Below are 14,846 nucleotides of genomic sequence, written 5' to 3' on the forward strand. Positions count from 1 at the left end.
TCCTAGTAATTCCTACTCAGAACTTTTAAGGAATTAACTGAGAAATGATTTTCATGCTGTTAATTCCCATTAAAGTAATCTAACCATTACCAGAGTAAATTACTGTGACAATATTTTCAAGAAAAAGACATACTGACTGTGTAACTAAGTTGCTTGTCACAGTAGAATTAAATTGTGAATATAAAATACATCTAATGGAAACACCTTAATTAAAAAAAACCTCCCATATATTGCAAAAAGGTCTTTACTCTGGCATGAGGTGGCATTTCAGGAGATGAGAAAAAGCCATATTTCACAAAACTGCTGTGAAAACACTTTTTTTTTGCTTCTATACATCACATGATGCACAATATAGAGTGTGTGTAGGAACTGGCTCCCTTGGGCATGATGCAATAGGTGCTACAAGAGATGTTATTGCTTTGCATAACTCTTCAAAAGTTGAGCGGATCATTCAGAAGATTTGAATCCACAATTCCTCTGTGAAATCATGGACTATCACCTCCCCGAAATCCCTCATATGTGGCCGCTCCTATTACACGCCTATGTGGCCTTTGACTAGAATTGAACACAAATGAATGCTTGTGCGGTGCTGCAATAGAAATAAAACTGCTAATGTTTTGAAAATCCATCATCGTGCTTCTCAGAATGTTATCGCCAGAGAAGAAATCACAGAACATCACTCAGTGGCAACGCAATGATTTCGCAATTGTATTTTATCCACATTTCGAAAATATTGCTCAGGTTTTGTTCAAATCTGTAATGGAAACCTGTCTACTCATAGGTGTTGTTTTGGATGCTGTGACAAAAACTGAGCATTCTTGTTTAGTTTGAAAGACTTTGTTGGCAGAAAAAGTTAGATATACTTTAGGGATGAGGATTGGTCCCCTCAGACTGTGTGAGTGACACATAGTGTCAGTGTGAGAGAATGTCCACCTACACAGACATGCAAACACAGAAACCTATTTTACATTGCACCCTTCAACAAGCCTGGTCTGCACTCTCAGCCACTTTTCATCATCACCAAGTGACCCAGACCCACTTGATCTGCTCAGGGTTGACCACCTTCATAAATCTATGCAGTGAGAAAATGAGGCCAGACTGAGAAATCTGTCTTGTGGATCAGTACTATTGTTGAGCTGTGTTGTTGTGAGCATAGCTAGTCAGCTGGCCTCAGTCCAACCGACAATAACAAAGAAAATGCTTTCCAAAGGACATGGCGGCCAACCCCCTCCACCACCACCACCACCCACGTATCAGAAACAGGAAGAGGAAGAAGAAGAGAGAATGCAGCTCTGACGTCATAACAACAAAGCTTGGGGGCTGGTGGGGTGGGGGGTGGGGGGGTCTTCTGGGTAACACCACAAACCCCAGCTGCTATCAGAATGCAGCACTTAAGATCAAAATAGCTGCTGATTGTGGGAAAATCCTTCTCTAATATTCTAAACCTCTATATGTTATTTCCTCCCCATGATGAACAGAAGGGATACTCCATCGCAGTGAATAAAGGAGGCCTGGCTTATTTTGATAAGACTGGCTAGTTTAAGTGAGAGATCCATTCCATTCTCAGTAACCATGGTAACTTATGCTGCTGAACCAGTCTGCTCCATGGCAGGATTACTGCTAAAAGTCTCCCAAAAGACAGGTCCTTACAACAGCCTACTTTCATGTTTGTCCCAGAAATCCCTTATACATGGCTGCTCCCATGTATAAGGGGCTTGCCTTTCCATTTTTGCTTGCATAAAACGCATGGCTTTGGATTGGAAATAATGACGGCTAGTGCAGTGGCTGTAATAGAAATAAACCTGCTAATGTTTTGAACATCCATCATCACTCTTCTTGGAATGTTATTGCCAGATATTTCAAAAATATTGCTCAAGTTCTGTGCATATCTGTAATGGAAATCCGCCTTATGTCTGTTTTGTTTCCGAGCAAGTCATGGACAGTGTGTTTACAACTTTGAAAATAGAAAAGTCTTGTTTACCATGATGTTTGCACAGTGTCCATTGTTGCTGCGGTCATTCAATATGAGCATTTTCTGCTTACAGCTTGGCTGCCGTTGTTTAAGGGCAAAATTTCCATCATCATAATGCAACCGGTGAACCAGGAAATGTGCAGGAAGGAAACCATACGAAAAAAACAGAAACCATCTGTCCCAGCTGCAACATCTCACAACACAAGCTCTTCAACTTTCTTTGTTCCAGAGCACAATGTCTTCACCTCTGTGAGACTGATGCTGAGCAGACTCAGCTCTAAGCTCTTCAGTGTCCTTTAGCTCTTTTATTTGCTTCCAATGACCAGAACATCCAGACATCTAGCCTCAGCTACTGTTTTGTCACAACATCATTGAGTCTGTGAAAGGTTCCACTGTAGCTACCATCGGTTCACAGGTCTATGCAGTTTAACCAAATACTAAGGATGCTTTTACACCAGAGATGTTAGGTCCATTTTAAATGAACCAAGGTTTGTTTCCTCAGACAGTCTGGTATGTTGGGGGTGGTGTGAAAGCTCGTTTGAACTCTGGTGTGGACCAAACATGTGAACTGTGATCCGCTTGAAAATGGGGGTCTTAGTTCGCTTCCAAGCGAACCCTGGAGCGGTTCGTTTTTGGTGTGTAAACCAATAATAACTCCATCTGCTGATCGTAAAAACTTTCTGCATTTTCATAATTGACCCTGATAAAGGCCAGCAACACCGCTACGGGCACGCGTATTAGCGCAGGTATGCTTTACGTAATTATTAGTTATCAATATAATAAGATGCCTCTGCTGAGTGAAGTTTTTTCAAAACCTAAGATTATTTAAACATACCAGCATTCAATGATTGGACAAGAACATCAGCATTACTGCAGAACTGACCTCATTAATGACCTGGCTGCAGGTAATACTCTGTTGAGCCTCCAGCAGCTGCTTAAAAATGCCTGTTCCATGGTTTCTCTGTAGTGGAACATATAGTCAGAATTTATAAAGTTTTGTGATTTTCCTTCTGTAATGTGTGAGCAGAACAATGAAGCAATTATGATAGCACACCCACAGTGCCCCTGATAACATGCAATGTATTAGCGGTCTAATAATTGCTGTCTTATAATGCTTACAATCAGTTTCATCATTTCTCTGTGAGCTCTTTGAGACACCAAAGGACATAAAATATATAAAATATAAACTCTATAAGCATTAAAGTGCTGCATGAACTTAAGTCAGTCAGCTGAATTTGATTTCCTTAAGTGGGTCCTGACAATGCACTGATGATGCAGGACAACAAACACTGAAACTGTCCAATCAGCGACTTACCTGTCAGTATGTAGAACCTCATGTTTCCTCATCTGGGTTCATTTGTAAAAAGTCTATGTGAACTCAAATTAAATTTTTAAAACGAACTGAACTACAGGTGTGAAAATAACCTAAAATAGGTTTAATCTCTGGTTACTCGGATGAGATAAAAATGTAAGGTTTTCGCTGTGAGTGATTTTTCTCATTACAAAAAAAGTGTGAGAGTGTGAGGTGCTCCCGGTGCAGCTGTGGATAACTGCTGTAACATTTCACCAAACAGAGGTGACTATGCTGCAGTGCTGCCAAGTTTAGAAATTGTGCCCTTGCAGCTTGTCTTGTTGAGGTCTGGATGTGTGGACAGTTAAATCATTCCAGATACCACGGATTACTTGAACCATCTGGAATCATGGACAATTCTAAAGCACAAGTGAACAATGTAAGAAGATGCAAAAAGAACTAAATCACAGAGCAAAATTAAAGGAGCTGATGGGATCATATTTTACCTTCCACACATCTGAAGAGAATATGTTTAGCACTTGTAGCCTTTGAAGCCAACATATTGTATCCATTACCCAGACAGGGTTACCCAGCTCTTTTATCACCCATACCCCTCTCTGTTTTTCTCAAAGCTGGTAAATATTTATTTATATTACTCACCTGGAGAATAAGAACAGCTATATCAGGATGCTGTTTGTTGACTTCAGCTCAGCATTTAACACATTCTCTCCCAAAAAGCTGATTCGAAAACTTAACACTCTGGGCTTCAGTACAACACTCTGCAACTGAATACTGGACTTCAGTACATACAGACCCCAGAGAGTTAGGATTGGCACTCACACCTCCGCTACATTAGTGCTCAACACCAGAGCCCCCCAGGGCTGTGTGTCCTCTTGTTCAAACTGTACACCGATGACTGCACTCCCAGACATCAGATAAATTCTATTGTGAAACATGTGGATGACACCACCATCACCAGCCTTATTGCAAACAACAATGAGAGTTCATACCCGGAGGAAATCAACAATCTTGCAGAGTGGTGCACAGAGACCAACTTACTGCTCAATGTCAGTAAAAGCAAGGAGCTGATTGATGATTTTAGAAAGAAGGAGGCAAAGACACACACCCCTGTCTACAACAGTGGAGCTGAGGTTGAGCAGGTGAACAGCTATAGGTTCCTTGGAATTACTATCACAGAGAATCTATCTTGGTCATCACACATCACCACCCAGGTTAAAAAAACACAGAAAAGGCTCTACTTCCTACAGAAACTTAGGAAGGCTAAATTCCAGAGCAAGATCCTGGTTAACTTCCACAGAGGTGCAATAGAAAGCATACTGACTGGAAACTCACAAACTGGCATGGTTTGTGCACGGCCCAAGACAGGAAGGCTCTACAGTGGGTAATTAAAATTGCCCAGAACATCACTGGTTCCCATCTTCAGAGCATCGGTGACCTCAGTGAAGTGAGGTGTCTGCACAGAGTTCAAAGGATACTGAAAGACAGCAGCCACCCCAGCCACAGTCTGTTCATCCTGCTGCCAACTGGAAAAAGATGCAGACGTATCCACTGCAGAACCACCAGACTTCTTTCCCCAGGCGGTGAGACTCCTCAACTCCTCCTTCGATGCCAAAAAGATGTAGCAGGATTTAGGGTCACCTTAAATTTAATTTCTTCTATAACTATGTTTAAAAAAAATGGCAATAAAGTTACCTTGTACCTTGTATTTTTTTCCCATGTAGCCACAGGTACCTGTATTCAATCATGTGGCAAAGTATGTTATTATTTTTTTGAAACATGCAAAGAAACAGTGTCAAAATATTAAGTTGTCTGTTCAAGATTTTTGCTCTAGTAATTCCATCCACACTCAGTCAGTTGTGGCTGTCATGCCTATCCTCTTAGCATTACTAACATATGACTGAAGTACCCAGCAGACTTACTCCATGCATACTGCAGAGCAATGAGGCAGATACTCTTCAGCTTCCACTTTTTCATTAATTTCTTTCTCATTTTCTGACACTATAGAACTGAATGCATCCGTTTTCGCTTCTTCATGCCATAAGTAGTAGTAGTAGTAAACTACACTACTAATTCTGGAATATATCTTGAAATCCCTTGAAATCAGCCAATAAGCATGAATATAATTTCTTAACCCTTAGGAACTGTTTGGTGCATTTTATGCATTTTTCATTCTTCATTTTTTTTTTCATAATTTTGGCTGTGTTCATGCATATGGCACAACTTTTGGCAAGATTGTGTTTTTTTGTTTAATCTTGGAATTTCCAGCTCAGCTCCTACAATAAGCCTAAAATACACGGTGTAAAAAAAGAGTTACACTCATACTGTATATTCAAAAAATGTGCCATTGAAACCCATTCAAACTGCAATTTTTGATCCCACAGCCATCAGAGCATAAAAACATGTATTGTATTATTTCTGGGTGTCATTCTGGGCTTTTGACTTGGAATTTGTCTTTTTACTATTTTCCACCTGATGTCATCATTTTTACTATATTAGGCATATTGCGAAATACATGCTATTTTCACTAGGTGTACTGTCACAGTCAATGTTGCTGCTAATCATTGACATATCTTTTTTTTTAAATGTATTTATTTCATTTAAAACACGGGGGCCCTTCTGTGCAGAGTTTGCATGTTCTCCCTGTGCCTGCGTGGGTTCTCTCCGGGGTCTCCGGCTTCCTCCCACAGTCCAAAGACATGCAAGTCAGGTTGACTGGTGACTCTAAATTTCCCTTAGGTGTGACTATGAGCGTGAAAGGTTGTCTGTCTATATATGTCGGCCCTGCGATAGTGTGATGATTTTGAAATGTGCATTTTGTGTGCAGAGAGGTATGAGTGTGAGTATTTGACACTGCACAAAAAATAATAATGTATAAAGATCAATGTTGCTGCCAGTCATTGACATATCCCAGGCTGTGATTTTTGTTTTGTTTTTTATCATCTAAAAACATAATGGAATCAGGACAAAAACCTGGCATTTAAATGGTTAAAATTCTGAAAATTAATGAATAGTTGATATTTATGATTAGGACACATGTTGGCTTAAAAAATAAATTTAATGAAAGTAGAAAATCATATTAATGTGTAATATTTTTTGTAGCCTGATTCTGTAAAGTCCATTTTGTGCGCAGATCGATGTGAGTGTGTGTAATTTTAAAGCAAGCCCTAAGAGTTGACTTATACTTTGCAGCCTTCCCCTTTCAATTAAGGTGACTCAGGATTGACTTTCAAGCTTGTATTTTACTTTGTCGATAGCCTAAGTAAAAAAAAAAAAAAAAATACCAATACACACTGTTTTGGAAAAGTTACAAAGCCTTTAATAAATGGGCTTATTGCTTACTTTTTAACTTACAGTCTTCATCAGGGCTGTAAAAATGTGTGGCAACTCACAGATATACCAAGGCTGATGTACGGTGCCAGCCAATCAGAGGAGCACTAGGTAATTGCCACAGGTGCATCAGTGAAGTGAGTGAGCACTCAGTCAGGTCAGCTTCATCAAAAGACCAGTGCAAATTCATCACACAGTCAGCAACATCAGAGACAGCTGACACACTTTCATACAAAAATATCAATAAAAATGAAAATATACTAAATTTGTCCAGGTTCCAATGCCTCTCTGAGGCTGATCAACATGGCACTGTTTATAATGCTTGGCCACAGGGTAGTCTTCATTTCCTGTACGAATCTGCATTGCTGCACAGGAAATGAAGACTACTTAATGGTAGAACATTACAAACAGTACTGTGGTTGTAACCAGGACTCAAAGCAGTGAGAATAGAGGCCATAGAGATGTTTAAAAGTGGAGGACATAAATTTAAAAAACTGTTATAAAGAGAAACAGTTTGGATCTTCCAGTTAAGGGCCACTATGAGCCCAGGTCTGAATGAAGAGCTTGACTATGTTCCATATCTGTAAAAAATATGTTGTAGTGGGGCATCTGGTGGCTGACTGGATAAAGCAGGCACCCCAGAAATGAAGGCAGTGTCCTTGCCGCAGCGGCCTCGGGTTTGACTCCCACTCGTGGACCTTTACTCCATGTTCTGCCCTCTCTCCCCCTTTCATGCTACTGATCTGTCCTGTCTAATAAAGACTAAAATGCCAAAAAATAATCTTAAAAAAAATGTTGTGGTGAAATGACAGCTTTTGTAGCATAGTCCTCAGTATTGTCATTTCAGAAGGTCAACAGCAGACACAGAAGGTTACCTAGAGCGTAGTATGTAGACACATAGGCTGTGTCCAGAACAGTGTACTGTTTACTACAGTTGCAGTCAGTATGCAGTATCCACTACATACTATATACTGCATTCGACAGCAGTATGCAGTATGGATGTTCAGTTCGATCCGTTCTGCAGTACGCTGCACCAGGCATGGCTGGTTTCCGGTTTTTGAAAGCGGAAGCAAACAATAGCAAAACCGCTTCCGCATAGCATCCATTTATGGTTTGAAATAGTGTAAAAAAGTGATATATATAGACGATGGTGATGAAGGCTTCCCTGTGAGATGAATAACACCTTTGTAACGACTGGAAGTGACCAGATGTGCCGCTGTTATGTTCGCATTACTGCCGAATTCCTGTCCCTTTTAAACTTTCTGATTGTATGTTGTCCATGTGAAAGCCCAGGCTCGTTCCGGTGACGACTCTTTTTCTTGAAGTGGCCTCTAGCTCACGTTCTCCACATAAATAGAGGTTTTAGCAGCGGGTTCGATTTCAGCTTGCAGTCATTAGCAGTGTGTCATTCCTGTTTTCGCTCCCCCTTTTCTGTCACTCTCCAACTGCACTACAATAAAGGCATGACAAGTCAAAGAAATAATATTTCATATTATAATAATACACTGACAAAGCTGCAATACGTGACGACGTGGGATGAGAATGTGTGGTATCTTACCTGGTGTCTACTGGTTACATTAGCCTTGTATCATGCAAAGCTAGGCTAACGGTGTGCTCTACTAATCTGCTATGCTTATTTCCCAAAATATTTTCCATTCAGTGAGGCAGTTTTAGGTCAGTTCCTTTTTCTTTTCAAATCTTTCAAATTCTAACTATAAGACACTATTGGTTTCACTTTTACACGCAGCCTAGGCAGCGTGCGATTATTAAATGTAACATCAGTGGTCAGTGCAGTGACCAGAAACCCATTTACACACTGACTGAACCCCAGCCAGATATTTATTGATCAACTAAAATCACCTCTATGACTATGGCGCCATATTTATTGTTTGCTGCTTCCATTCATTACGGGAGTGATGATGAGATTTATTTTTGTGAAAAAAATTGTTTGGTAGTTAACTTAATGCTATTCTCTGACTTATTGAGACAAATAAGTTATTTTAATTAATGGTGAATTCATACATTATATTGCATGCTCCCATTTAGGTTAAAAGTTGGAACTACATAATGTGGTGCCCCTTCCCTTGAAGGTCAAGGATGGTATAGATGGTGGAGTAATATTAGAGATGTGACAAATCACCTTGCTGTGTATTCAGTTGAGTTGTTGTCCTACTGATGAAGTGGACATTGAAGTGATGGAAAAACTGAGAGGATGTTGTCCCCATGCTTTCCTACCCACAACGCTTAGGTAATTCAAATTATAAAGTTATGGCTGAAGGAAAGCTGCCTTACATGACTGTCCTATGGATTTTGTGTAGACTACATTTGTGTAGAACTTCAGTAGCGTCACTACATATAACCTTACAACTGCCTTTAAATGGACTATAGTAAGTGGATTAACTGGATTCAGTGACATGTTAAAAAATCAGATATAGAACATCTGATTACCCTCCCCAGCTAGCAGTTTTTGGTTCTAAAAACATACTGAGAATGGTATAGTGCAACCAATGCACAGTGTTTTCAGCAGCAAATTTTCTTTTAGTTCCCAGAATGTTCTTCTTAAAGTGAGGGTAACATTCTCTATACACATCAAAAAAAATTTCATTTTTTTTTATTTGTTTACATATCATATTGCATTACACTTTCATTTTTTTTGTTAAGTCTGTTATCTCAGTCTTCAGTAATGTTTCTGTTTTTAGTGCTGCATTTAAAATGTTCTTCCTTTGTTCTCATTGAACATTGAGGGAATGTTTGATAAAACAACATTCTATGATCTGTCGCCTCTTAACATCACTAAAACATCCTCAGAATGTTGCAGTTATAACGTTATGTCGAGGTCAGCATTTAACCTTATAGGGACATTATTTGAAATAATAAACATCCTAAAAAAGCTCTTCCAATTTTAGTTTTAAATGTTTTCTTTGGAACACTGTTAGCTGGGTTGTTTGTGTTTGTTGTAGTGTGTGTGTGTGTGTGTGTGTGTGTGTGTGTGTGTGTGCGTGTGTGTGTGTGTGTGTGTGTTCTTTTGCATCCTTTACACTTTGGCCACACTTACATACACATAGCACTTGAACAACAAAGCCCTGTAAGCTGGTGATTTATTGAAGGAAAAGTTCTATTTTCAATGAGCAGTTCCTCTGACGCAAACAACAGAGCTCAGACGGTGGCAGTGGCTGGGAGGGACAGAGGCTCTAGATACACACATCAGCCTCAAGGCAGAAAGCTGGGACTATGGATACACTTCCTCGTAAACATGATGGGAAATGTCTACAACAGAGATCTGGAAGAGGAAAAGTGAAAAGAAGTCAGAAGAAGGCTATGTGGTTAAGAGCGAGAGAAAGCTCTGTGATTTAGCTCCAGATGTCTCTGGCTGATGTGAAGTGATTAGTGCATGACACGCAAATGAAAATGCTTCCAAGATTTACTGGGGATCTGATCATTCAAACCACCTGTGGATGTGGTCAGACAGGCACAATAACAAAGTGCATTTTCACTGTGAATCCAAAATGCAGAAACGCATGAATCAAGGAAAGTCATGTTTTGAAGGAACTTAAATAGTCTACATACAAAATATTTTTGTGCTGAATTCCAGATTGGGAAAATCAGTCTGTCAGAAAATTCCTCCACATTTTTTGTACAAATTAGTAAACTAGTTGAATATCATCCCCAGGGATGGTGTTTTTCTGTAGGCAGATGAGGAAATTAGCCTCGCCCTGGTTCCCTCGTCAAAAAGCCAAGGTGTTTTTCTTCTATTGGATCACTGCAGAAAATATGCTCTGTGGTAAATAAATGTTTATAAAACTTACAAATCAACACCACTTTAAGGATTTGAAGCCTAAATGCAATCACCAGAAGTAGAGAGCTAATATTAGGCTATAAACAAACTACACTGTGGTCACATGATTTAACATTGCTACCACAACGAGGATGTAAAGCTGCATTCGGCACGATGACGTGCTGTAGTCTCGCTGAGCTGTAGTTGTTGGCATCCAATTTTTTAGAGATGCATAAAAGCTTCGAAGTTCACAGTGGGGCAGTTACTGACGTATGTCATGTCATAAATGTAATACGTGAAGGTCTCCCTTTCTCCCTCTCTCTCTCTCTCTCTCTCTCTCTCTCTCTCTCTCTCTCTCTCTTGCTTCTAACCACAATCAAAAAGTTATGTAAAAAACAATATCACCAGGATCACTACAGAAGATAGCAGATCATTTTCATTTAATAACCAGGAATTCACATTACAGATAAAATCTGACTGTCCTTTCCAGTTTAGCACACTGGCCAACACAGTCCAGCCATGTACCACTCAAAGTATAGACTTGTAATCAATGAGTATTGTGCAACAAGCACTGCTGAAATTCTACTTTAAGTACACAGCAGTAAACAACAACAACAAACAATGACATTAAGGGATTAACATTCCTGCTTGGAGGGTATCTCACTTCGCTAACTTTAGCAACATTGGCATGTGCATGCGATAGGTTCCATTTAGCTGCGTTCTTAAGTGATGTCACCTGTTCTCATATTGTGCTGTTGCAGTAGATGCTGACCAGCTGTCCACTGGTGTATACTAACACTGTTATGTCCGGCCATGTCTCAGCTGACGCTGCTGAACAGCATCAGCTGAGGACAAAATGTCAAAAAGTGGCTTTTGGTGTCAGGATTGTACACTGAAAGTGTTGACAAAGTGGCAGTATTTGATGACTTTTGAATGAGAACATAATAAAGGGCAGGTGACGAGATGACGAGGAAAGGGAGAAAAAAAGGTGGAGGAACAGCATGTAATACTACAGAAATGCCTCAAACATCTTTGAGGAGAATACAGGAGAGGGGGGAGTGGGGAAGGAAAGGTGGGAGTGAACAGGGAAGGATGCAGAGGGGAAGGGAAGTCCCCGCTGCCTGCTGGGAGTATTGTTGAGGATATTTGGGTAAATGGTGGTAAGAAGTGAGCTGCTCAGCCGATCACAAGGCTGCCAGGAGAGGCTCAGACCCCTCTGACGAAAACATTCCCATTCACATTCCCATCTCTCTCTCTCTCTCTCTCTCTCTCTCTCTCTCTCTCCCTCTCTCTTATACACAAAAGAGGAGGGCTTGTCCTGCAGTGTTGAAGAGACCAGACAGCACTGAAGACTAGACTGTAGTGTCACCTGTGTGTTTGTGTGTGTATTGTGTGTTATGTTTCTGTGGACGTCAGACTGGACGCTGGTTTAGCCACGCAGCGCAGCTCCTATAGTGTGTGTGGATTTTTTTTAGACCAACAACAGCAGCAGCATGGGATCAGTAATGTGTAAGTGATGAATATATTGACTACTTTTACAATGTTGCAGGTGTGTGTAGTGTGTATGTTTGACTGGCAGGTGACTTATTTAAGAGTCAGCATCTGGAACAAGTTGGGTCATGATACCCCTGCTTGTTTGCTTGTTACCACCTCGGCACCTATGAGAGTGTACGGTATGAAATGGATCTGCAGTTCAGCCGGAATAGTTGTTGATGGGTCATGGTGGAGTTTAGTGTGATGTTCAGAGAGATTCAGGAGTCCCGTAAAGAGAGTCTAGTGGCCCCAAGAGGAAAGTAGTTCTTTTCTAAAAAATATGGCTTACTATTAAATAGGTTATTGAATTGTTGTCACCGATTTTCTAAGCCTCAGAGTTACACAGTGGTAAAAGAAAGTAAAAATAGGCTAATTGCTAAATGTGTTCATTACTCTAGTATTGCAGTTTATTTTTGGAGCTTATGTTTTACTATAGGTACTTCTGGGTAATATTTTTTTGTTGATTATGTCTTGTATCACTAATCTGAAAAGTAAAGTAGAACAGAAAGAACACAAATTCTCAAGTAAAGTATAAGAAAATAAAAATTTGAGTGCAGTATTTGAATGAAAGTACTTTCACAACTGGAAAAAGAGTATATACCTTTTTAGGAATGCCAGATGCCCTAGTTGTTGGCATTTTAGCTGTGAAAATACAATTGCAGTCATAATGTATTTGAAGAACCATCTCAAACATGTAAAGGAGACACTGTGTGTAAAACTCTCTCAAGTCCTTGCAATATATTTATACACACACACACACACACACACACACACATTGTATTTATATGTCTTTGGATAGAAATGGTTTTAATTTAGACATGGTAGTCAGAATGTCATATGGTTTTCCAAATACTCTAATAACATCAGAAATATTATAGTAAACTAATAATAATAATATGAGACTTGACAGGCATGTACATTGATGTTGTTTGAAACAAATGTACAAATGTTTTTAGCACAAAAATAATTTGAAGTGTAAAAAAATGAAATGCTTCTTTTGTTGTGTGGTTGACTGTATGGTCCCATAAACTTGACATGACTGCTGCATCATGAGTAACTTTTACTCAGGACATTTTTATAACTTTCAGTAACATTTTTTTAAATTTAGTTCAAATTAGTTGACATTAAGATAATAAGTAAATAATCACATAAGACTACAAAAAAAACAAAAAACAAAACAAAACAAAAAACCCAAAACAATCACCTAGACTTGGCAGTGAGGAGTCATACTCTCTCCAGGCAGGTTGTGGTTGTTGGTGGGTGTGGCAGTCACACAGGCAGCATATGCAAATGTCCTCTAATAGGCTTTTCTTTCTAATGCAGAGATTATGACGGAGAGCGAAAGCAGGGAGGCTTGAGGCCGCTTGCTGGCTCCAAAGGGACAAATGCAGAAGCAACTGCAGTGCTATAAGGGAAAGAAACTGTTTGTGAGAGTGTGCGTAACATAGTGCAGCATTGAGGAAACATGGATTTTTCCATTGTCTCTGCTGCAGGGCAATGGGCAGGCTTGATGGGTAGATACAGTAGATAGGAACACAGACTCAGGTGAGGAAAGGTAGAGATGTGACTGGAGATGGATTCTCTAAGCAGGCTGCGATGCCAGACCCTCCCGTCTCGCTGTCCAAGCTGTGGTCAATACGGACCTGCCTATTCCACTGTACGGATCTCCACCGCTGAGATGGAGTCTTACTACCACTTCCTGGGTGTGTGTCAGGAGACTGAGTCAACCAAACTACAAAGTATGTTTACCCATCCCTCCATCCTTCACTTCAGACCTCCCCTTAACACTTGCCTTGTCCATTTGTGGTTTAGTGTCTATAGCCTCTTTTTGTTTGAGCTCTGCAGGTGCTTTACAAATGTTCTTGCATGCTGGTGTAATTACTGAAGCAGCTTAAAATGTGGCCACTGAAACTTAAACTTGACTCAAAAAAGAGGAGGACGCCATCGTTAAGTTCTTTAGCTGTGTTTCCATCCATGGCTATCAGTATTATACATTTGGAACCAAAGGTAACCCCTACGTACAATACCTGAACTCTAGATCTGTTTAGTGTTTCCATCGCTGTCAGTACTCTTGTACTACGTGTCGGAAGGGTTGTTGTCACTCATTGCTCCATCCAGCAGCACTCGCTGTATATCGCTGCATGTCGACATTTTCAGAGCAAAAAAGAGTGTCTATCTACGTGATATTTACAAATAGTTGGTTTGTACACTGGCTCCTTGTCAGGTAAGAGCAGGGTTTTGCACTGTCCGAGCACACTAGGACGATGCTCCAACATGTTTTTTTCTCCAAGCGAAGATTAGAATATATGCAGTTCACATAATCCGGTTGCAATTAATATAAATTTTTTTGAACGCTAGAAGATCCACTCATTATTAACATTGTAAGTCATCCAATACCTCTTTCCCATCAAAATTAGACCCTGCATGCAGGTTATTCAAACACGGTAAACCCGCTAAATATAGGCAGTTGACTACATTCCCAAAAGCAGTGAGCTCACCACTGCACCACACGAGTCTGCCTCTTTGTCAGCTTTTGTGTGTGTGTGTTCCGATTTGAACAGTGGTTAAAGCAGTCACAACTCAGCTGTGAGCCGTAATTCTCTAGTGACCAGTCAACAGACTGCAGTGTTTCTATCTCCACCTTTTGGTACTGGATTAGTGTGCTAGGTACCCCGACAGAGGGGTGACCAAAAACGGGAAAGGTTCCAAAGGTACTAAAGTTACCATCCACAATTTTTACAATGGAAAAGCAAAAAAAAAAAAAAAAAATGCATGCAGTTCTGTGCTCTGCTGTACAGTTTTACACTTTATGCTTTTAAACTCTTCAGACACACAGCTGCTGTTCCTGAGGAGGGTTATATGAGTGTTTGAGAGTAATATGGGTGTTTAATTTGACTGAAAACCTGAGTGGCTCAGTGAGGGCAGCA

The 14,846-nt window shown here is 40.1% G+C and overlaps 1 protein-coding gene across 2 annotated transcripts in view; it reads left to right on the forward strand.

The window, feature by feature from the left end:
• Positions 1–14,846, forward strand: part of mcf2l2 (MCF.2 cell line derived transforming sequence-like 2) — a 193,490-nt gene that overhangs the window by 15,704 nt on the left and 162,940 nt on the right. Inside the window, exon 1 of one of the 2 annotated variants that reach the window (XM_042512812.1) lies at positions 11,737–11,895. The exons of the other annotated variant lie outside the window; for it this stretch is intronic. Within the exon in view, the coding sequence (XP_042368746.1) occupies positions 11,880–11,895 (16 nt within the window). The 5' untranslated portion in view covers positions 11,737–11,879. Of the gene's footprint in view, positions 1–11,736; positions 11,896–14,846 lie in introns of those variants that run through there. 2 annotated transcript variants of the gene reach the window in all.

This window comes from Plectropomus leopardus, chromosome 3 (genome assembly GCF_008729295.1).
Source record: "Plectropomus leopardus isolate mb chromosome 3, YSFRI_Pleo_2.0, whole genome shotgun sequence".
NCBI classification, from domain to species: Eukaryota; Metazoa; Chordata; class Actinopteri; order Perciformes; family Serranidae; genus Plectropomus; species Plectropomus leopardus.